Here is a 25,968-nt window from a genome sequence, read left to right on the forward strand (position 1 = left end):
CTTATTTGGTAAAGGTAATGAAATTGTGACACTTGCAAATAAACAATAGGTGAAATTAGATGGCATAGCCACTGTTAATGGTAGAATTGAATGCAAACGTTGCAATTTACATGTTTATGTTATGAACGCTACCTCACATCTATTAAAGTTAGGTAGAGAGTATTTGAAATCCAGTGGAATTAAATTGGATTTTTCGATTTGCTACAAGATTGAAGTCATCACAACAGAAGTTTTATGGTCGTCATCATGAACTCGTGGATCGTTATGGTGTATCCATCTGCGCCACGAAACTTATTTGTTCAACGTGTCATAGTTTTCCTTTCCTCTTCCGTTTACCCCGGACTTGAATTTTTATGAGCAACTCGGCGGGTGTTTCTACAAAAGCAGAGGACGCTTACCCTACCGATGCACCTGGTCCATGCTCCCAGTTTTTAGTGGAGCCCGAGTTGCTCATTTGCTTTTGTTGCTTTATGTGTATGATTTTAGTTACTTTGTGTTCTTTGTTGTGTATGTCTGTTTTCCATGTCTGATCTTTGTCCCTGGATTGCATTCTTTTGATTTCGGCTATAACCTTGGTTCCCTTGATTACTCTTTCAAAAGCGAAGGTTCACTCCCATAAAAAAATTTAATTTCCCTGCTAATTTAGTCAGTAGTTTGGGGAAGGTTTCAGAGATGATTTCAAATGGTTACAAAGGAGTATGTTCAGCAAGTAATTAGATAACTAAAAGGGAATTATTTGTAGCTACAACAACAAATATCAAATATGGATAATGAAACATCATTGAGAATTCAACGTCTTAGACAACATTTATGAGATAATACCAATGAAAAAATCATCAGTAATTAGCACCATCATTTATATAGATCACCAGTCCAAACAAAGTTGTTCAGCTCAGGACAAATTCCTTGATTACTTTGATATGAAAGATAATAACTTAAAACCTGAACAACAAATCCAAGATAATAACGTAAAACCTGAACTACAAATCCAAGATAATAATTGAACATCTAAACAACAAATCCAAGACAATAACTGAACACCTGAACAAAAAATCCAAGATAATAACTGAACACCTGAACAGCAAATTCAATTAGATCTTTTGAATAAGAGCAAGAAAATGTTTGTTACAAAAAAAATCCAGACTTGGGAGTAACATCAGCGGTTGAGCATCAGGTACATTTAAAACCAGATGCGGTTTAAAAAAGCACCAACGTCAATACCGTTTACCTCCATACAAAAGAAAGATATTGAGGCATCAGTTAGATGAATTACTAAAACAGGGTTTCATTACTCCAGTTGATTAGAAGGAAAACGTACATATTTCTAGCCCTGTAGTTTTTGTAGCCAAAGGAAATAAGATAAGGAAAGCAGGTATGAGTACAAAGGAGGAGAGCTTGTCAATGTACAGCTTGTATGTAGATTTTCGATACTTGAATTCACAAACCAAAGACTTTCGCTATACAATGCCTGATGTACAAGAATTGAAAGAATCGTTTACCCAGAGAACCCCAAATTTTATATCTTCTATCGATTTAAGCTCTGGTTTCTTCCAAACGAAAATATCTCACCCGATTCCTCCAAACATACAACATTCAATACTGATTTTGGAACATTCAAATTATGTAGGTTACCGATGGGTTTAAAATTTTCACCAAAGTATTGAATGGTCTTTGATTTCGAAGCACTTTATGTTATTTAGTTTTCTCAGAAACGTTTGAAAAAAAAAAAAAACATTTAGATGATTTTCAAGAAGTATTCAGTAGATTTGAATCAGCTAATTTGAAACTTTTTTGAAAATGAAAATTTTTAGTATACGAAATTTCTAAAGAAGGAATGAAACCACCTGCAGTTCGCCTAAAAGCCATTTCAGAATATGCAAAATCAAAACTGCAAAAGAACATAAGAGATTTTCCAGGTCTCATGAATTGGTTCAGAAAATTTATTAAAAAATATTGCAATAAAGCATATTGTTTATACATATAACTTTGAAAAGAAAGAAAAGAAATTTTAATGGACAAAAGATCATGAGGAAGCTTTTACAAGTTTGAAGAAAGAAAAGAATTAACAATTTCAGGATCATTGTCATTTTCAAGATTTGACCAGACATTTTATCTAGTTGTAGATACATCAAAGACAGGCACAGGTTACATGTTAATAGGTCTTGTGTTCATATTTTGAACCTTTGTTTTTTTCAGCCTTAATATTTTGTTTCAGATATGGGAGGTACTTTAGGACTTTCGATTCTACGTTTATATGAAATTATTTAGTTTGCAATGGGAATGAGCGTTGCTGATAAACGCAAAATCTGTTTATATTGTCTGAAGCGTTTTATTCCGTCATTACTACTAAAATAGTATGTAGTTTAAAAACTCAATTAAAAATATTTGCTAAATGGATTGAATTTGAGACGTCATTTTTGTAAGATATAATTTTATGCGCCCATTTTGTTATTTCAAGTGTTAATTGGACACACGTAAGCAAACTACTGTGATAATAAACGGCCCCAATAATTTCTTGTCAAGAAAATACAACTGGCAGTGTGCCTACTCAGTTTAATAATTATTTTGAGCAATTTAGATTTAACGTTCTTTTCTCGGGTTTGATGTATAATCGTTAATCATTAAATCTTTTTTAAATACAGAAAATTGAACATGTGGATAATTTCTTTGTTTAATTAGACAGATCTTGTCGAATTAAAGAAAAAGTTCCATTCTTGTCAGTATCTTTCGTCATTATTTATTTCTTCTCTCGACAGTGGGCCTCGCCAGTATTTTATTTCCTACTTGCAACCATGTCTATAGTTTTCAGTGAGAAAATAAGTAGGTTTTTATTAATGAAACAATAGTTCAAACTAACTTTTATCTCAAAATAAAAAAAATGTCTATTATTTATGCCAAATCTGAATATTTACATCAAAACATACAATATTCACCAGTGTTCTATGAAATGTTACTATTTTTAAAAGGTTAAAACCTAGATTTTAGGGTAATGAACAGTCAAGTGATTAAACTTGATAAACTATTAAAAAGACTTTTTACAAATTGATAAAAAAAAATGAATATAAGAGTTTTCCATGTGATTTTTAAAAATAATATTTGACAGTTTCTTTTTTAACTAAATATTGATATGAAAAAAATATTGAACAGAGCATCACTTTTTGGGGACGAATGCAATTCCAAAATATTCCAAAGGTTTGCATATTGCACTTAGAAAGGAGAAGCGTTTGATGTAAGTTTCGATTTTAATTTCTTTTGTCATCTTTTATCTTTTACAAACGTGATGACTTTTCATTCAGAATTGTCAACTTTCCTTTCATCTGTGGCAACATCCCTTCGGCTCCTGCGTATGGAGTGTTCATATCACAATTCATACGTTATGCCAGAGCTTGCCGAAACTACGCAGACTTTTTGTATCGCGCTAGAAGTCTAACAAATAGGCTTCTGGAACAGGGTTATGTTGCTACAAGATTGAAGTCATCACTACAGAAGTTTTATGGTCGTCATCATGAACTCGTGGGTCGTTATGGTGTATCCATCAGCACCATGAAAAATGATTTATTCAACGGGTCATAGTTTTCCTTTCCTCGTTTGTCTACCCCGGACTTGACTTTTTATGAGCAACTCGGCGGGTGTTTCTACAAAAGCAGAGGACGCTTACCCTACCGGTGCACCTGGTCTATGCTCCCAGTTTTTAGTGGAGTCCGAGTTGCTCATTTACTTTTGTTACTTTGTATGTATGATTTTAGTTACTTTATGTTCTTTGTTGTGTGTGTTGTCTGTTTTCCATGTCTGGTCTTTTTTCCTGGATTACATTCTTTTGATAACCGCTATAACCTTGGTTCCCTTGATTACTCTTTTACATTCCCAAACATACAAGTCTCAAAATTCAAATTAAAATGGAATACACATACTACATCATCGAAACTAATATTTAATACAATTCCAAAATATTCCAAAAGTTTGCATATTGCACTTAGAAAGAAGAAAAGTTTAATATAAAGTTTCGATTTCAATTTCTTTTGTTATCTTTTATATTCCCAAACATACAAGTCTCTAAATTCAAATTAAAATGGAATACACATACTACATCATCGAAACTAATATTTGACTTTTGATAGCGAGGGAACCAACTAACAGCGTGTGTGTTGCATGGAGCAGGAACTGCTCATTATTTCGGAGCTCAAACTGTTGTTTTTTGGTTGGGGTCGTGTTGTTCGTCTCTCTGTGCAAGGAGTTAAATATGTATAAATCCTTGGTCTGTGTCAGTTATATGTTATTGAACGTACTTTTTCGTTTAGCTTTACATTCTTTGATATCTCTCATATTCATTCACACCTCAACTTTTTGGATTTACTTTTCTTAACGATTTAGTCGAACAATGAATTCAACTAACTACTGAAATGTAAAAATTTCCATTGAAAATCAACAAATATCGATAAACCATGAAATTTGATCCCACGGATAAAATTATTATGACAGTAAATACATGTATCATATATACGATCTTGACCAAAAAGTAAAACTCATGAAAAACAACAGTAAGCCGCACAATCCAACGGAAATAAATGCCTTAAATAATCTTACCTTTGTTAGATTTAAATTATTGACAGTGATATATGTTCATATTTAAAATTCTGATTTAAATGGCATAGAAAAAGCACCAAATTCCCGGTACAAAACATTAATAGGAACGAAGGTCTCTGTACTTTACAAGTACAATTGCATTGAGTGGCAAACATCGGCTTTTTAAATAATACAATCAGTTACTGTAAACGGAATATTTTTGCGGATTATGTAAAATTAAAATATTTGCGTATCAATTTTAGCAATTTTAATGAATGATTTAGCATTTCAAAGTGTTAAAATCAACTTGGCAAGAACTACTTTTCGCGCTTAGCATGGTCTACCACAAAAATAGCGAAAATTAGTACACTGCGAAAAATTAAGTAGCAGTCTCTAAAATAAGACAGAAGGTGATTCATGCGTGTCAAAAAATACACCAAATTCAGTTTTATTTCTTGTTCAGAAACAGTTACTGATCACATAGCCAGTCTTCGTTTTTCATTTGGTTCTTGCGCTTTTTAAAATTATATAGATTGTATTGGCACTTTGCAGGAGTTGTCGATCTTCATTTGCTTTCATTTGGTTGATTTTAGTGGTAGATTAATGCATGTTTTTCTAAAAAGTGCAGATTTAAATGCAGAATTATCGTTATGTGAAATTTTAGCATATATAGACTGAAAATGCATCGTTTGTTTGGTGGGTTTTTTCTACACCATGAATCACTTTACCGATAGCTGTGTCCGGATTTTATATGGACTGGTATTTAATACGTTTGATCCACATTGCACTAATACAACCACGCGAGTAACAAGTATTGTCGAAATACTGGAGACCCTCTTTTACAGCTGTAAGAATGGAAGTTGACAATTTCGACAGAGGTTTGGTAGAATATTTTGCAGATCAAAGTATTTAGCGTTGTTGTATGGAATTCGTACAGTTTTGGAATCCAATACATGGGCGGAAGATCACAATCATCGTCTTATGTAGAAATGAAAATAATATAATTCACTTTTAGTTTCTTTAGCGGATGTAAGCATAGATGTTTCAACTGATTTCTCATTTGCACTGCTCAATCTTGTAAGATCCTCCTGTTGAAGAACATTAAGAAGTTCTGATGGAGTAGGAGAGGAATCCGACCGTACTTTCGCTAAACGCCAAACCATTGCCTAATATTATGAATCTGTAATTGTAGAATGGTCACGATGATCCTTTTGTACCAAATTCTTTCCTTAAAACCAGCATGTGTTTCGCATTCAACAAACAAACACCACCATTTGTCTTTTAAATCTACCCTAAGATACTGCGGCTTACTATGTACAATGACCTGTTCAGGTCACAGCTGCCTTTTTTCTGTTACAACACTGGATATGAATTCACTGCTTTCATAACTTTGTAAACTGTGTGAAACCCAGACAACCAGGAAACATCGGTCAATAACATGAGTGCGGCCTCAATAGCCATTTTTATGTTAAACCTTCGTGTACGCATTTTTTTGTGAAGTAATCCTTATAGCTCATTATAAACTAACAACTTCCACAAGGTATTATTGGAATATCTGTCAAATTGACCTGACATCTTTGGAAAGAAGTAATTTGGCACGTGTGTCACCCTTGAATCGGCTATATAATCATATATATTCTTTTGATTATCGCTTGGATTTTCGTTAAATATTCTTTATTTTCTCTCTTTGTGAAACAGTAAATACGCGTATATATCTTAAATACATATAATATCATTTTAAAAAAAAAATATTGTCATAATAAGAATGTGTAAAATTGTAATTGTAATTAAGAAGATGTTATATTGTAATAGTTTTAAAAATGTATACAAATTAAAAGCAAAGAAATGAATGAAATTATTCCATAAAGGCGTTTGTTTTGATGATTCAGACATACTTACTGAGACAAAAAACTATCTCAATTATGTACTAAAAGTGGGTCTTAGGATAGCTTTGATAACACGACCGCCCGCATGCCAAGACTATAGATATCATGTTAATAAAATAGATAACTAACTACTATATAAAAAAGGAAAGACAAGAAGTTAGAGAACCAGAGAGTAGTCCTTACAGCTTTACTGTAAAGTTGTATGCTATAAATTATCTCAGTAATTCAAGTTTAGATAATGTTTAAGACACTGCTTGTCTTAAGTGTTACTATAAAGACAGTTTCCTAAATGTCATATTTCTCATTGATGCTTTACCCGTCCATTTATAGACAAAACTTGTCAACCTATCTTTACTGATGAACTTTAAACTATCAAAAGTTCAAGAATTATCTATGATATCTTATAAGATGGGGCTCTTGAATAGCCTGAATCGCTCACCTGGCAAACCATGTCCTATTTACTAAGTAAGTAAAGATATCCTGCTTGTTATCATTTGTGTAAAAAATGCCGAAAAAGAGCATATATGATGAAAACTGTAAGTTCAGCTAAATATATAAGGCACTGTAAAATATTGGAAATGATTTCAAAGTGCTTTTAGAACCTCTGGAAAAAATAATACCATTACAATAATTATACAATCAATACAATAATTATATGGCAAGGATTCGGACACAAGCAGAGCTTTTACAAAGTCCGTCTCCTTTAAACATGGACGTATTGAATTTACTTTCACAAGTTTTTTTTGTTGAAAAGTATGCTTTTAATAGAATATGATATATGAAAAAAAAACCAGAAGATTGAAATGCATCATAGATACAATGTTTGTATTTATGTGTTCACAAGTCTTTTACTGTCTATTACATGCTTTTGCACATTTGTAAAAAGCTGTATGTTTTGGTCTACAGTTAGAGTATCTGAGCCATGAAGCAAGATTTTGGATGTTAATGGGATAGGAAGATCAAGAGAAATGAGATTCGTTTCTCAAATGGCTGCATACTTACTACAATGAAGTAGATAATGTGCTGTCGTTTGACCGCGTGTACAGTGTGGGTTATCTATAAGGTTTCACGTAAATAAATGCGCATTCAAAGAACTGCTGTCCATACGCAACCTTGCATGGATGACTTGACAGTATTCATTTGCTGAAAAAGAACATGAAATGAAGTTAAACAATGGCTATACAACATTTTCATCGGCACCATTCAACCCAGGAGACCATGTTTATCAAAAGCAAGTATAAAATTAGCGGGAAAATAAATGCCTTAATTTTTTTTCCAATACTGACAGCCAACTCAGACTATCACGTTTATCTTATGAGTAGCTTTCAGCTTCTTCATTCCTCTATACTTGAGGAAAAAAATAGCAAAAAATCATTTTGACTCTTGTTTCTATTTTTAGCAACGACAGCCAAGTTTTTCGTCCATTGAAAAATTTTAAACGCCCAATTTGTACAAGATATCTTAAAACAATTATTCAACTTTCATTAAATTTTGTAGCATGATTACAGAGGAGATTTTCAAAGTTGCACACGTGAAAAACGACAAAAAAATCTGTTTCATGGGCCATAACTCCTACGTTGGGCGACGAGTTATTTTTAAAAATTTTGGCCTAGGTCCGTCTTTTGATAGTGAAATATATTACCTATATGAGCTTTTTGCTAAATTCAACGGTATTTGAGTTATTTTAGCAAAAAATTATATATTGACCCCTATGTTCTATGTTTAGTAACAGCGACCCTGTTTTCCGACGTTTCAAAACATGTAAACAATCAGTTTGTGCATAATACCTAAGAAACAACCTTTCCAAATTTCTGAATAGTAGTTTCAGAGAAGATTTCAAAGGCATTAACCCAAACATCTGTTGATTTTCAAAAAAATCAATACACATGGAGCTCGCATCATGCTGAACACTTCTAACTCGCCAGAATTTTTCTTAACCTTATGCGTTTTGAGATGTTGTTTGACTCCTCTTTTTTTATCTCACCTGGTCAAAAGTCAAGTGAGCTTATGCTATCACTTAACGTCCATCGTCGTTGTCATGGACAAAGTTTCAAAAATATTCTCCTTTGACCGACAGAATGTAAACTTGGCATGAGTGTTCCTTTGAGTATTGTGCTCAAAATGGCCGCTGGGATTTATGATCCGTGAAAAAACATGCCCGTCATACTAAAAATAGAACATATGAGTCTAAAGGCATTCTTTTGCAAATATCTCAAAAAACTGTTGCCTTTAGCAAAATTCTGGCATAGGGTATTATTGTTCAGCATCATAAGACGGACCAATGTCGAAATTTTCAAAACGATTTTTCAACTGATGGCCTCTGAAACAGTTTTTTTGGCATTTTTCGCATGTGCGATTTTGAAAATGTTCTTCTCTAAAACCACTGTACAGAATTCTATTCTAACCCACATAAAATGACCGTTGGGATTTTTAATCCTTTAGAAAAAAAAACATGACCGCCGTTACTAAAAATAGGACATAGGGATCAGATGACAGTTTTTGCAAATAACTCAAAAACCGTTGCCTTAGCAAAATTATTTTTGTAGGAACAATATTGTTCAGTATGATGAAACCGACCAATGCCGAAATTTTCAAAACAATTCTTCCACTGATGTAGGAGTTACGGCTCCTTAAACAATTCTTTAAAAAAAAAATTCCATATGTACAACTTTGAAATTCTTGTTCTCTAAAACCTATCAGGACCATTTAGTGAAACTAGCATATTGTGCTCGGAATGACTTGCGATTTTTAATCCGTGATCAGATATGGCTGCCTATACTTAAAACGGAACATTTAGGTCGGAAGACAGTTTTTTTTTAAATAATTCAAAAATTGTTGCCTTTAGTAAAATTCTGGTGCATTTCCTGCATTTGACAATTCTGTTCATTTTAACTTAGCTTGTATCATTCCTCAAGTTTTTTTTTTTCAAATAAGCAAATGGTTAACCCAATTCAGGCTGTCTTGAGCCTCTTGTTTAGTAACGTAGGCCATGTTTTTCTCTACAGATCAAAATTCAAAGCATACACTCTGTGCAGATTAACCTAAAGAATAATCCTGCAAAGTCTAATTCAAATCCTTTCTGTAGTTTCAGAGGAGAAAATTGTTTACGACGACGACGGACACCAAGTGATGGAAATAGCTCACATGGCCTTGGCCAGGTGAGCTAAAATGTGTTTAAAGCACAGGTAGAGTATATCTATATCCGATTATCTGAAAAATGTTAATATTCTGTATATTATAACTAATGTGACAGTTTTCTTTAGTTGTTCTAAAGGTAGACAATTCTTATCTTTGTGTTGAGCCAAATATTTGAATCCTTTTATTCTCAAGGCCCTTATTCGCAAGGCCAATACACATTATCAATAGAAGAAACTCTTTATTCGATATTCTATGTCGTTCATCACATACTTTTATATTTTTCCTTGTACAATTTGTTTTAAATTAATGCAATAGGATATTGAAAGTTTTTGAAACGTTCGTTTGGATCTTTCTACTATGCTATGTAATCGCAAATCAGAAACAGATTTATTGAGATGTTCAGTTGCTTGAATGTAGTCACCTTTTAAAGAATTTATGTCTTTATCCATTCGGACTAATGTCGCTATGATATTCAACCCAACAGATGAACTGCTTGCTAACTTGCGAGTCGTCAACAGCTGAAGTTTTACGCGCGGTTTATCGTGTATCTTAAAAAATCATCTGTATATTCACCACTCTTCTGTAGTTTTCCTAATATAATTTGTTTTCAATTATTGCAACGGGATATCTTCAATATGTAGACCTATAAAACTCCCCGATAATAAAACTGACATTGTTGATATATGAAGAAAGCCTACTGAAAATTTAAATTGCATCTCACATGTCAGTGTCAAACTAATTTAGTTTCAATGCGATGCATCCAGTTAAGAAATAAAGTTTTATGAAACATCTAAGAGAAAACTTGTTCCTATAAATAATACATGTTAAACTTTAAAAACAATGTGATGAGTCTAGGGTGACAGTAATATTTACAATCTCAACTTCTTCAGAATATAACCACTAAACCGTTCATTGTTGAATGAAAACGCATAATCCTTTAAAATTAATTTTAAAAAATGTTCACAATATCGTTTTGATGTATTATACAAGCATTATAGTACTTGAATCTGCTTACTGTAACCACGAAAACAATAAAAATAGTCCTTCACAGTAACTTTGACATTCTAATGTTATACAAAGACACATTGATCACAAATTATATAGTAACTGACTACACATACCGTGAATATATACATGAGTATCTCTATTTTTTCCCTTTACAAGAGAGTATAGTGACAAATTTATAATGCACGAAGCAAGGTAAAACAAATTTAATGTAGTTGAACAAAAACAAAAACAAACAAAAACAAAACAAAACAAAAAAATAAAATGAAGGGAAAGTTACTCGATCTCTTATATATTTTAAAGACGTGTAGTAAAAATAGTTTAGAAAAAAAGTCCAGCTCATCACTTTCGAGTTTAAATGAGGTGTTGCATGAAAGTATTGTGCACGCAAAGTCAAGCGAAGAAAGATTATGTAAGAATACACTAAACTGGATAGGATTGATATTGATGATATCCCTCCATAAATCGTCTCTTATGTTGCTAACGCAATTACATGACACTGGTATGTTCAATCAGGTTATGAAAAAATGTTCCACACTTATTGCAGAGCAATTGATACGGTTCTAGTCTCACCATACAACAAAGGTCTATTGCATATTTCACATTGTCAAGAAGTTCAGGAAACTGCTTGAGAACGGTCCATGCTCTGTGTAGTTTAATCGTAGGGTGTATTTTGATGGACATACTTAAGTCCGGATCCGACGAAACCCTTACATACTACAGCGTTTGTTCAGTGCTGTAGATATGGTTATTAACAATAATTGACCACTGTCTTTTGGACCAGAAAGTATCAGAGTTTGCAAAGTCTACTATATAGTTTGCTAACCTGTATTTCAGGGCGATTCGGTAGATGTCAGGGATCAGACACACAAATATGTCTAGTAATCATAATTCGCTTCTGTAATTCACTAGGTTGAAGTCTACAAAGTATGTCAAATAATAAAAGTTTGCACTTGTCTATGATACTTTCCGAGGTATCCCATCCTAAAAGACTAGTACATTTGTCTACATTTGAGTGTGTGGTGGGAGACCTTGTAGACTTTTTCAGATTAAACAGTGAGTTCTTTCTAGCATTAATAGCTCGGTTTGAGACCGTGTATTCCAAAGTTCACATCCGTAAAGTGCTTAACTGTAATATATATGAAGTATGATATGAAACATGTCACCGGATTGTACATAGATGCATGGCATCCAGAATTCATAGCGGTTGAACGTAGTAGTCTACATGCTTTTGTTGTTTGGTCCATTGATCTGAACCTAAAGTCGAGTAGAACTTGCAGCTTTCACATTAGGTATATGATCACTGTATGAGACAATGGTTAAGTTCGTGTCTTGATGGAGTAAACGAGGCGTGTCTTGATGGAGTAAACGAGGATATTGCTTTTGGGTGGTAAAAAGCGAAAAGCCCACGTTTTACTGTATGTTTGACAAATGTTTATCATTGATTGCATTGCTTTTTCGGAAGTTGACATCAAAGCAATGTCATCTGCTTGTACGGAGCTTCCAACACGAATGTCCATGAGAACACATCCAAGTTAAGAACTGTCAATCACGCGATCGCCTGAATATAGATGAAATATTGCTGCTCGGGCGTTAAACCCCAATAATCAATCAGTCAATCGCGCACAGGAGATCGTTAATTAATGTAGACTACGTAAAACAAGGCAGATAGGACACCAACTTGTCGCACACCACGTTATACACTAAACCATCGAGAGATTTTGTTGTCGAGAAACACACAACCGTGCATGTTCTTATACATTTCGTCTTTGAGAAGCCACATTTTACCAACAACCCCATATATATAAAGTTTATATAATAGTGCGTCGTGCCAAACCGTGTCGAAAGCTTTCACACTGTGTAATAAAACCACAATAATGACGGCACTTTTCCTCTCAATGTAATGACGGATGGTCTTTTGAAGGTTAAATGAAGCATGGATACCTGATAAAGATTTCTGATATGCCATTTGAGTCGGATGTGGGAAACGGTCTATTAGGGCTTTCTCGAATATTTTGCAATTCAGCTAGTGACTTGTCCTTATTTCCGCCTTAAAATAATGGAACCATAACACTTGTTTCCCAATCTAAAGAAACTGTATTATCAAATTGAATAAAGTACACAGATGTTTCTGCAGAGATTTTCCATCATATGTTATGTGTTCGTAAGATATCTTATCGAGACCAGAAAATTTGTTCTGCTGTAAACGCTGACAAATGTTGTTTATTTCAAAGTCATCGAATCGGCAGATAGGAGCGCTGTTATTCGACTGAATTTGTCTAATCTGTTCTATATCTTTTTCGATAGATTTCCTGGTCGATGGATCCATTGACTTGCAGTCAAATTTATGATTTCAAAGTGTTCAGTCCGTCCGTTACAAATCATCATCAGACTCGCACTATTTCTCATTTATGTGTAATTCACGGCAAACACTTTGTCGTTTCCGTCCACTTTTCAGAACTAACCATATATATATGGTCTGCATCAACGGAATCTTCCATGCGCTTGGCAATGTCCTCTCTGTCTCGCATTTTCCCATGAAACTTTGTGGAATATCGAGTTTTCTAATACCTCGTCTCTAACGGTTACGATGTTGTTCATTTGTAAAGAACAAGATATAGGTTTGTGGTCAGAGACATTAAAAAGATTGTCACGCGGAATTATTACTGAATCGACAAGCTTGCGGTTTTCATTACACGTCACAATATGATCAATAGCATGCAGTTTTAGGTCCATCTACACACGACTGGAAAGTGCAAACAGACACTTTTGCGAAGTTTTGAGTACGTAATGATATACTACGACTAGTATCCATCAAACATTTCACTACGCCGATCTGGAACAAATGAGTAAGGCGGTCCTGCTATTTTGCAGCTGAAATAACCAAGTATGAATACAGTTCTATAACAAGAGTATGTCGTATAGATGTCCATTAAGTATTCAAGTTCGTTTGAGAATGCAGTGAATGGCTGCGTAGCAGCAGGTAGGTATACCGATAGGAAAAAGTACTTGGTAAATTCGGCTATTTCAATTCGATGAAACAAATTCTATCACTGTCTATTTCAGTTTCTGAAACATACGGGGAAAGGGTTTTTAATACCAGAATAGCAACTATCCTCGGTAGCTGCAGGTATATTTTTCGGGACAAAGTTCGTCGACACCTTTTCCGACTGCAAAATAATCACTATAAGGATTATTTAAGAACCGAAATTGACAGTTTCTAAACCAATGTTCTGACAAGCATAATAAATCAAAGTGGTAGGCTTTTAATAAATCTAGTAAATATGGTGTGGCGGTCATGACACTACGGCAATTACAACTAGAGATTCTGATAATTATTGTTAGTTTACGTTTTTCTCCGATAAGAACACAGACCATGGTACCCGGTCCTCCATTTATATTCCATCTGGCCAAAATGCCGGATCACGAATTACCTCCTCACATTGTGCATAGAAGTTCAACTGAGCTGAAGTGGTAAGCCTGTTTTCCCTGCCGACGTTGAAGATGAGTTACTTGAATACCTCTTTTCTCCAGATAACAACGCATAGACAATTCTGGAGAGGACTGTATATTATTACAACCTATGTAAAATCGGCACACTCGTCGTCGTTTATTTTTTTCTGGTAAATCCCCGGAAATCATCAGACTTTGTTGGATTGCAAATCGATGTTGGAAAGTGACCAGCTATTTTAGCTGTCGTGTAGGTTTCCATCGGTTCGTGTCTTCCATTGCTATGGCGATTATCATATTTAGAATATTCTGCGACTGACTGAGTGCAACTTTTAAGCAGATATTAGGTTCTTTTTATCAATCATTTCAGTATTAGATTAGCTTGGTTTCATTGATTTGTTGGGTAGTCTTCGTCAGAAATGTTTTTAAGCAATTTGTATTTATGAGGAGGCATACTTGTTTCTACAATCGAAGAGCTTTTTTGATTTGCTCACAGTTTTCTAGTACGTGAGATAGAGTATTAACATGTCAGCATACGATTTAGTTAAATTATCGAGTGTTTTTAACTCTTTTTCAGTATTGGATAATCTTTTTCGCAACTCACTTTGCACGTTAGTTGTGCATTATTGTTTTCGAATTCAGGCACCTTGAGTTTTAGCGCTTCATTGTCACTTATATACTTTTCTAGATCAAGTTTGTAGGAGTTACATGACGTTGCGGTTGTTTTTTATGCAGTGGTTAACTGATAACTTTTGTTGATCAAGTCACTGTTATTTGTTCTTAGAAAAGAGAGTTGATTTGAAACGTTTTGAACCGTTCGTTGTTCATTTCTACTATGCTATGTAATTATTTATTTATTTTTGCTTCGCAAATCAGAAACAGGTTTATTGAGATATTCAATTTCTTGAATGTAGTCACCTTTTAAAGAATTCATGTCTTTATCAATGCGGACTAATGTCACTTTGATATTTAACCGATCAGATAAACTGCTAACTTGCGAGTCGTCAACAGCTGAAGTTTTACGCGCGGTTAGAGATCTTATCGTGTATCTTGAATTATCCCTATATTCACCAGTCTTTTATTATTTTTTCTTATATAATTTGTTTTCAATTATTGCAACGGGATATCTTCAATATGTAGGCCTATAAAACTCCCCGATAATAAAACTGACATTGTTGATGTATTAAGAAAGCCTGCTGAAAATTTAAAATTTAAATTTCATCTCACACATCAATGTCAAACTAATTTAGTTTCAATGCGGGGCATCCAGTTAAGAAATAAAGCTGTGTTAAACATCTAAGAGAAAACCTGAATTGATGTTCCTACATATAATATATATAAAAACAATTTGATGGGTATATTTAGAATAAAAGCGCATAATCCTTCGAAAATAATTAAAAATATTTTCTCAATACCGTTTTTATGCATTATACAAGCATCGTTATAGTTGAATCTACCTAATGTAACCACCAAAACAATAAAAACAGTCCTTTCAAACTTTGACACTCTCATGCTATACAAAGAAGCATTAATCACATTAATTAAGACGGGAACTCCAAAATACCCTGAATATGTAAACGTGTTTTATGTTTCTGTCTGAAATAATTAAATATAGCAAATGTTGTGCTACACGTTTTTTTTTTTAATACACGAGTCTATAGTGGTGTCCTGTAACCTCAGGATTAAAGTCATTTTTATAAACGTCAGTTCTTGGGCCAATATTTTTATTTTGATTCCGTTTCAACTTTCATCTTACAACAAATGTTTTATTTCGACACAGCTTTGTGAATTTCTGATTCCGGATTCTTGTAAACCGATCCACGCTCCAATGGATGGTACAGGTCATCGTGACATTTATTGTCACTTCCATGCATTTATTTAATGATAAAAATATTGAATACCAGTTAAAACCATTCCTGTACTCGGTACTAGATAGAATGTGAATGGATTTCGTGTATGTATATACATAAACAAATGAATGTTTTTAATTTCATATTGTTTTTGATATAAGCCAAAGACCCTTGTTTCAGACATTTATGCCAATAGAAAGATAAATTTCAAATTTTAAAATTAATAATTAATATTTGTTTCATTTTTCATAGTATTCTTTAAACTATGGCAACAAACTTAGTTATATACAATTTATTATATTGGTTTTAAAAGTGAATCAAATATGTAAACGTATATAAAGTGATAACATAAATCATAACATTTTGAGTAAAAATGTCAACTCTAATAAGAATGCATATCAATCAAAAAAACGTCATGGGGACCAAACAAGTAAAATATTTACCACTTTCGTGTTCTTGTTGTTTAGAAGTAGCAAAAACAAACGGAAACTAATCATTGCGATATCATTGGAACACTAGGCATATTATACGATCGCTAACAACACAAAACATTAAACGATCACCCCTTTGATCGACTTCAAGATTTGATATTGGTGCGTTATCATTTTTCCCTTCTAAATTGAACGACTTTCAAACTAATTCAATTAGTTGCATTTGCGGATGTGTGCCCTACTAAAAATGACTTCATTCTGCAATCATGAAATATAGGCATGTATTACGCACCCTTGAATGAATAACATTTTAATATAAACAATTAATCAAATCATACCAAATGAAAACCATAGTAAGGCATAAAAATAGGGTGAATCTTGAAGTTCAACGTGTTCCGTATGCTTAATGGTTTCCTTTAAAGTTGTACATTACGATTAAATTGCAATTAAGGAAGGACTTCTCTAATGAAAAAAAAACATGGTATACTTATGATTTTTATAAAACAGATAAAGATACCAAAATGCCTGACGAAAGGAACATACCGTTGATAATCAAATGACGAATAAATGATACACTCAGGAATTAACGTCTAGAGCTATTGAAAAATCGAAGTAAAATCGGGCCGCTCCAGTGGGATGGGTGGTGCCTGAATGAAAAAAAAAGCTTACTTATATTTTGTCGATTAAGCATAAGACATGGATACATTCAAGCTTCACTTTATGTTCCCCATTGCCATTGGAATTACATACATTATAGTATTAGTAATATAGAAAGTTTTGTTATTGTTTTGTTCTTCATATTATATTATCTAATAATCTATTTAATGCATTCATAGCATGCTACTATTTGTGGTTAAGTATTTCTGAAAGCAATGTAAAAAGTGTTTATTAATCCCATGTCTTGATCATTGAACATAAAATCTCTTGATAAACAAAGTGAAGTAAGTCTTCTTGATGCTGAAGGTCGTTAACCTGAACCATATTTGTGCAAACCTGGAATTGGTTTGATGCCAAGTAAAGATTGTTCTCCTCGTAAAGTTTTTATTGTAGAGCTTAACTCTTACAAGTGTTGTTACAACATAAGGTTGACAAACGTTGTTTAGCATTACCACGAAGGCAAATGATTTATGTATATCATGTTTAAACGGTCAAGAATAGCAACTTTTTACTATTTGTGCGTTGCCAATATGTATTATGTCCAACGAAGTCTTACACAAAGTCGGTTATTGTATTAAGTGTGAGCGACGCCCGGGTTCAATGTAAATTCTGCGTACTAATTGTAGAAAACATCCAATTTTCCGCAGACGTGGTTATTTGCTCTCTCAATTTTGTTAAAATACGCTGTACCTGAAATCATATTTGTTCCATGCCATGCAATGCCTAGAAACTATGATTTTGCTCTTGAGTAAAATCTGTTTGGACATATAAGTAGTCCAAACTCTGGAGTAGTAGAGTTAAACAAAATACCTGCAAATATTTTATTTAGCTTATTCTAAAAAAACTAGTGCATCTTTTTTTTTTTTTACTTTTTACGTCATTTTCCTAATCTTTTCCTGGTTTGCACTTTGATACGTTTATATTGTTGTAAATATCCTATAATGTTGCATTAAATACCCATTGATTTTTTTTGTAGCTACAATGTTCTTATGTAAGCGGAATACGGATGTGGAAAAAAGAACAACGGTTTTTAAAAGTTTGTTAATGAAGATATTGATTTAAACAGACGTTTTTTGAATTTAATTATTTGTTTGTTTCCTTGATTGAACCAACCATTTGCTCATGATTAAAGGTATGATTTCCCATTTGTTCCTAACAATTGTTACTTTCTTTCTTTTGAAAAGTAATCCGTTCCCTTATCAGATGATATTTACTTAAAAACACAGAATGGAAATGTAAACTTTTTATTAAATTGAAATATATATAATGCAATGATGCAATTTATTTGCTGATACAAGGCAAAAAATCTTAAATCTAAATACAGAAACATATATACTTTGCAACGAGTTTGGCTTCTTATTTCAATATTTTTGGTTTGCGTATAATTTAAGTTTGAATCTTGAACTTCCTAAGTATTTGGGTTATAATGTTGCTGATGAGAGGTTGTTCATTAAAGTACGTGTACAACATTCTGACATTTACAATACTAGTATTTATATGATTTATAATTTTGTGACTTAACCAACCACATATAGAATACACACATAACAAAAAGTAGGCTAATTTAATAATATCAATAAGCTTAATAAGGTAAGCTTTGAATGATTCGTCTGGTATTCTTAGTAAACATTGAATTGTTAGACTTGGAATATGGACAAATTAGATTAACCTTGTAAGAAGAAAGGACAGGTATGCATAGCGAAGTGTCCCCATCACCCATCCCCCCAAAAAATAACTTTCTGGTCTTTTCTATATCATTAGGAAATAAACACAATAACGGTGATAACGAAAACATTTCCAGTCTTATTTGTCTGGCTATGAATTGAAATATTAAATTCCTTTTAATCCTTTGTAGCCTCATCACTGATGTTTTCATTAGTATAACCTTTCATTGTAGATCAAAGAACTTTAACTATAGTTTCATACTTGTTTTAACAAAGAATAAACACCATTTTAGAATGTCATTAAAACTTCATTTATCTTGGTATAAAATATAGATTCCAATAATTGATTTACTTCTCAAGGACAAGACAAATAAATGCAAATAACACGGAACGTGTTACTTGTGGTGGTTTCCAATTTTCCAGTTTTTACCCTGACGTATTGCCATTTGTTATACGGACTTTCCTTTTTACTATTACTTTCGACTACTACCTAGAGTTTACCAGGTCGGTAATTTTGATATTACCCTATAATTACAACACAAAAACAAAAGATAAAAAGATTTTATTGGAAAATGTTTTTTTAGCAATTTTTCGATTCAACATTTGAAAGATTTACTTCTTCGGTCTCCTCTCAAAAGTTCTGTACAGTCAAAAAGTCATTGTTGCTTGAAAACTACACCTGCGTGAATGGCAAAACTACACATTCGAAAATGCAGATGAATAATTGAAAACGGGGGATATCAAATAGGGTAGATTCATGGAGAAAAAACGCGTTCGAGGATATATAAACTGACAAGTGCATACTAAAAAGATCAAAAATTAAAATAGACACAGAAGCAAACAGCCAGAACCCCGCAAAATTTCAGGGGTGAATTCGGTGGTTGCAGACGGGTGAGCAGTTCTCGATTCTTTCGTTGTCTGATTAGGTTCATGTGTCCAGTAGATAGGAAGAAATACTTTGATAAATGTTGTTTATTTATGTTATGAACTCATCGATCGTAATCGTCACAGAGTTTATGTTTTGTTTCCTCTTTCGTTTGATTTCGTAGTCTGTAGTTTACTGTGATGAATTCGTTCAGTTACACGTAATAATCTTTATAGCGACAAGATTTAAGACAGATAAAATGCCTTGAATACTACTAGCTTTCCTCGTTTATGAAGAAACAATTAATATTTTTCGATTACGTCCTAACCAAGTCTTCTCTTTGTATCTGTACTTTTTTAATTGTAAAACCATTGCTCCCTTTAAAATTCACTGTGTAAATTACCGTAAAGACTGCGTTTGATGTTCATTGATTATATCATAGTTGTATTGTTTATTTAACAAGGCAAAGCTTAATACGGTCAAAGAACATCGCTTGGTAATAGCACCAAAATAAGGAAAATTGATTTTAACCCGATTTAAGCGGATATTGCGCCTTGTATTTTAATACTTTAGAAACGGAAAATAAAGATAAAATTAAGCAATCCTCGGCTCAACCATCCTAGATTTTGTTGATTTAAGACACCAAACAAGATATTAAGAATAATCAAGGGAACCAAGGTTATAGCGGTAATCAAAAGAATGTAATCCAGGGACAAAGACCAGACATGGAAAACAGACATACACAACACAGAACATAAAGTAACTAAAATCATACATACAAAGTAACAAAAGTAAATGAGCAACTCGGACTCCACTAACAACTGGGAGCATGGACCAGGTGCACCGGTAGGGTAAGCGTCCTCTGCTTTTTTAGAAACACCCGCCGAGTTGCTAATAAAAAGTCAAGTCCGGGGTAGACAAACGAGGAAAGGAAAACTATGACCCGTTGCAATGCAAACGAATGTTGTTATACGTTTATTTCTAAATCCCAAAATTATTTCCCGTTTTATTAGATTAACAAACAAACACTTGATTTTACTCTTTTGCAATGTAACTTGTGGCAAAGCAAGACATGATTTATTTTTAGTGTGCTACTTTGTTTCCTATTTTCACCTTTAGGCTATATACTTCTATTTTTGTGTCTATGAATTGTCAAATTTTTATCCTTTGGATTATTTTTTGCCAATACCCAGTTTTTCTAGATTGGTGCAATATACCAACGGGTAGATAGTCATATCATTCGATGGCATCTGAAATCGGTGTGCGTGTGTGTGTGGTTATTTTTTATATATTGGCTTGGTACAGTAATCCACCAGGTTCAATACATAGACACTAAATGCTTAGTGGCGTCTGAAATCATAGTTTGCTTCTAAATAACCATTCTCTTTAATGCTTGGTGGCTTTTGAATTCATCATAGTTTTCTAGATTGAGTAGGTATGATACTCCGACTAGTGTTTTAAGTATTGGTGTTATCTTAAAACAGTGACTGTTTTCATTTTGGCTCGGTAGAAGCTTTTAATGCCTAGTGAGTGGCGTTTGAAATTATGGATTTCTTCGAGATAACGAACCTGGTTTGATGAATAGAAACTGTTCTAAAGCTTGGTGGCGTCTGAAATCATAGTACGTTTCTTGATTGACTATGTTTATCAACCCGACAAGTACTTTTATTTAAGTGTTTAGAACAGCGGTCATTTGTATATCAGATAGCTACAATGGATCCCCTATTGTTTGTGGTGAGTAAAATCAATTTATTCTTCTAAATGAGCTTGGAACACTTACCATCCTGGTTTAATGGGATGGTGCTCTAAGTTGTTGTCGTTTTGAAACAATGTTTTCATTTTGGCTTGATACACTTACCCACTTTCTTCAGGAGATCTTAATGCGTGTTGGCTTCTGAAATCAGTAGATGAATCTAGTGTTTCGATGTTCTACCCCTGTTAGTGCTTTAAGTATGTGGTGTCGTCTATAAACAGCAGTTGTTTGTATATCAGCTTGATGCAGTACACACCCAGTTTCTAATGCTTGGTGACTTCTGGAATCAGCGGATGATTTTAGCTTATTTTAGTATACTACCCCTATTAGTGCTTTAAGCTGTTTATATATTGACTTGGTACACTAACACGTCTGGTTTATTTGGTAGGAGTTCTTAATACTTGGTGGTATATGATATCAGTTCTTGTTATGGCTTAAACTGTGCTATTTTACATTGTCTACCGGTTAGAAGCTATTAGAGATTTTAAGCCTGAAACTAGTGGTTGTTTCTGTATTGGCACTGATGCTCCTAGTTTTTTTTACGGAGCCTGAATCCAGCAAACGGTGCATTAATGCATCTAGCCAATTGAGTAGTATCTGAATAATAGATAGTGACTGAAATCAGTAATGGGTTTCTAAATTGTTTAGGAACATTAACATTTCTAGCATGATGAAAACAGCAAACTTAACAACGTTTGAAGTTTGTCTACATACATTTCTGCATTAATAATTCAAATCATATTTGTCATATCAAATATGCTCAATCAATAACACTATAATTAGTCTTAAATGTTCCACTTTGATAATTTAATAGTATTGGATATCACTAAGATGAGGGTTAAAAAGTTAATTTTGGTAAATATATTGTCAAATTAATGGTGAATTTAATTCGAAATTTTATTTAATGTATCAGTTTATGTACCATGGCCAATAAATGATAATTTTATTTCTATTGAAATTGTGGCAAATTAAACCTCTCATTTTCTTACATGACTAAACATAAATGTAGTGTAGGGAAGGTAGCTACTGAACGTGACACTCACTCATATGTATCTCCTGTAAACTAAAGGTTTTATACCAAAAAGCGTAAGTTTTGGTTTTAAAATCAGTTATTCATTTTTATTTGCTCCCATTGTTTCCATTTACGTCTATATTAGACTAAAGATAAGTCTGCCATTAGTCGATTTTCACAACAAGGAAAGATATCTAAAAGCAGCGGTGAGATAACGATCATTTGGTGTTACAAAGTATGTTTATAATTCGCATCCAGGAAACTACGAGCAATTGAATATGTTTATTTTCATCCTGAATTTCAGTAAGTATAGTGGCTGAATTTTACTTCGGGAAATTACTTTACAGAGTATTCATATCAGATAAAATCAATACCTGCGAAATGGATTCCAATTATCTAGTGTCAGCAGTGACTTAAATGAGACAAAACATGAAAATTGTAAAATTTAATTGATTTTAGTTCTCATTGCTGTGGGATTTGTGACATCCTAATTACAATTAGCGCACGAAAACATGGCATTTTATTGATTTTACACGGCATTTCACTTTTCATGTTTAATTTGAAAGTAATAGTAACTGCTAGTATTGAGTTTCAATGTTCTACAGTTGTCCGGGATACTAACAGAAACCGGTAAGTTAATAATTACTGGAAATATCAGATGTGGGTTATACTCCAGAGCATTACGTTTCAGATTTATCATAACTATTATAAAGTAGAATATTATGGGATGTCTGAAGCACCCAGTTGATAAGTATTTTTACTTGTTTTCAGGTGAGGATCGTAGAATGTAGTTATTTGTTTAACCATTTTTAGACAGGCACAACCTCATTGCACTGCAATATCATAATGATGTTTTAAAAGTATCAATTTCCCCTTAAGTCTGGGTTTAGAAATCACAATTTCACTAAAACTGACACATTTTATAATAAATGAATTTTTGATTTTTATATCAAAATAACAGCATGTAATTTCTGTAAAATTTTATCAAACATGCGAGATACTATTGAAATGGAGTATGCCATGACTAATGTAACACATACAATGAAAACATTCTATTACAATTTATCACTTTCATAAATGAAATGGATCAAAGGATGCATACTTTTCTTATTCATATATAAGACTTAAGGTTATTTTTCATTATCGGTAACCCTGTTGTTTAATTTATTTTAGGAAAATATTAACGCGATATTGATACGTTTACACAAAAACAAGATTTAAATCCTACAAACCCACGTAGGAATGTCACATGAAATAAAAACAGTAGGTTTTCACAGGTGTAATTCAGATGTGGACTTACACTCGAAGTAGGCACTGCAGACTTGTACCTTTGGGTAAATATGATTATTGATTGTCATATTTTAATAAAGAGAGCAAGTACTTAATAAGTATAGTCGATTATAATAATTGGTATTATACTTGTCATTTTTTTAAAAATCGTTATCATTGATATCTTTGTAGGATCTATTGATTTGGATTTGTGTTATGTAATGTAGGACCTGTAGCCTTCTTTATCAATTATGGCTTACATAGTTACACCAAGACATCAAAATGACGCTCGCGCTCTCCGTAGACTTATAGAAACTGAGGATCCGGTTTACTTTGGGTTGAAAAAGTTGAAAATTAGAGGCAGGGACCTCCATGAACTACCCAGGTCAGTTTTTAATATTTTGGAATTAGAAGTGCTTGAACTTAGCCCCGAGAGAGAGGCATGCCTTGACTTTAAGCTAGTCGAACTACCTCCAGGTATTGGTAAACTGGTAAATCTGAAAGTGTTGATTCTTGATACGAATGAGATGGAGACTCTTGCACCGGAAGTAACACTGCTAGTAGGTCTAGAAAGACTTGCTCTCAGCAACAACCATTTGTCTTCTCTACCCTCAGGATTTAAAAACATGACAAACCTTAGGAGTTTACATCTGTCTAACAATGAGTTTGAAGAGTTCCCCAGCGAACTTTGTGAACTGGAAAATTTAGAATTTCTTGACATGTGTGATAACCTTCTTGAGGAACTTCCAACACAGATTTGTAAAATGAAAGGGTTGCATACTTTACTTCTTTGTTTCAATCGACTTCAGAAACTTCCCGACAGCTTGTGTAAAATGACAGAGCTACGGTGTCTCTGGCTCGGAAACAATCTGCTGAAATCATTACCAAAAAATTTTGGACAATTGAAAAATGTTGATTGGGACTGGCGTTATATTTCTTCACTTCTTGAAGGAAATCCACTTATCCGTCCTCCGATTGAAGTGTGTCGTATGGGATTGGCTGAAATTGACAGATATCTGAATGGTGACAGAGGAAATTTAACCGCGCGACCTAGTGCTCGTTCAGATAGCAGCTATTAAGAGCTGGCACACATAATCTAAATTCAGCAATTTTTTTTAATGTCATCAAAATTATCGAAACACACCAGCACATGATGTACATGTACACATATAATTAAGTGGTGCTAGACATTATATTTTTCAGAATTGACTCTCTTACGTTCGTTGTGAAACCATTTATCTTAACTATCAGAATAACGTTTTGTTCCTACTATTTGATGATACTCGATATACCTCAACGTGATCTGTTCTGTCACCCCACTTTCTTTTTAATGTAGTAGATGACTTTAAATTCAAATATTGCAGAATAGGTTTAAAAAAACAAGCTTTTGGCAGCGTTGTGCGTTGCATTGCCATTTCATTATTTCATTCCTTGATTTATATGTGATTATATTTTTTTATAATTTCTTTTTTTTTCATGAACCTTTTGTGTCAATTAATTTACCCATTTCTTTTTCGGAAAATATTATCATAATAAATGCACTGGTATTATTTCATTCTAAAGCGTTTGTTCTTCTTCTGCATAAATAGCATGTTCTCTTATTCAAATTTCTTTCTGATTAGTAAGTGTTGTATAAATAAAATTCACTACTTGTGCTATAGATTTTATTGGACCTAGGATCTAGCCATTTAGTGGATGTTGATAAAGGAAAATTGCTTTTATAGTTGATTTTAGTTCATTCTTTGAGACTTCGTTCATTAATTCATAGTTCTTTCTTTTTAAAATGATTTCTTGTCATGGGATATTTTACTCATATCAGTGTTTAAGTGTTTAGATTAAAATTGCATAATAGTTTTGTAAAGAATTTGTCACAGACTCGTTCGTGTCTATTGTAATTTGTTCAGATAAATATTTCACCATAACGAATTTTGTAATTCGCCTTTTTGTATTGTTATTACAAGCTTTAATAAATAGACATTCACAAACTTTTAAAAAAAACTGTCATTATTGGTACTCTAGTCAAGAAATTATTCTCACTAATTACCTTAACTAAAGTTTAATTAGTAGTAGATATTCCGTTGTGTTGGCTCGGCTATTTGCTGGCTATGACAAATTAGTCATTTTTGCAACAGATTTCAATAGTACAGTTTTAATAGTACTGTATTTTTTTTTTCTCATTTTGTAGTTTGTAATGCAACCAGACAAATTTTCCCTTCAAATTTCTTATGCTTTCCAATTCTCCAAATAAGAGAATATTTGGTGTTGATGAACAAGTATAATAAATAGCTGGATACGCATGATTGACATGTTATCCCATACAATACAGGTTTTGTGTACTTATTTATATGCTGCATGTCGCAATTGTAGATCGTAGTTGTAGGCACTCCTGTTTCTCATGTCAACTTGCTTCATTGAAGTATGTTGT

General features: G+C 33.2%; 1 protein-coding gene across 7 annotated transcripts; it reads left to right on the forward strand.

Moving 5' to 3' along the window:
- Positions 1 to 7,361: 7,361 nt before the first annotated feature.
- On the forward strand, positions 7,362 to 25,098 carry LOC148629484 (uncharacterized). Of its 7 annotated transcripts, none has more exons than XR_015916431.1 (3): positions 7,362 to 7,680; positions 9,535 to 9,634; positions 17,957 to 18,096. XR_015916431.1 is itself a non-coding variant. In XM_088552040.1 (3 exons), exon 3 carries the CDS (start codon positions 23,795 to 23,797, stop codon positions 24,620 to 24,622), a length of 828 nt encoding a protein of 275 aa, XP_088408166.1. In that variant the 5' UTR covers positions 7,533 to 7,680; positions 9,535 to 9,634; positions 23,736 to 23,794; the 3' UTR covers positions 24,623 to 25,098. The 7 variants fall into 7 exon arrangements, 6 of the variants coding, with proteins under 6 accessions (XP_088408166.1, XP_088408193.1, XP_088408155.1 ...); XM_088552040.1 differs by lacking the exon at positions 17,957 to 18,096 and adding an exon at positions 23,736 to 25,098 and having other exon boundaries at positions 7,533 to 7,680; XM_088552067.1 differs by lacking the exons at positions 7,362 to 7,680; positions 9,535 to 9,634; positions 17,957 to 18,096 and adding exons at positions 22,330 to 22,348; positions 23,736 to 25,098.
- Positions 25,099 to 25,968: the final 870 nt, after the last annotated feature.

Source organism: Perna viridis, chromosome 1 (assembly GCF_037379345.1).
Source record: "Perna viridis isolate PV_CMFRI_1.1 ecotype Kerala chromosome 1, ASM3737934v1, whole genome shotgun sequence".
NCBI lineage: Eukaryota > Metazoa > Mollusca > Bivalvia > Mytilida > Mytilidae > Perna > Perna viridis.

Coding starts and splice junctions, on each gene's coding strand:
- LOC148629484 (XM_088552040.1), top strand. CDS start 23,795: ATGGCTTACATAGTTACACCAAGACATCAAAATGACGCTCGCGCTCTC.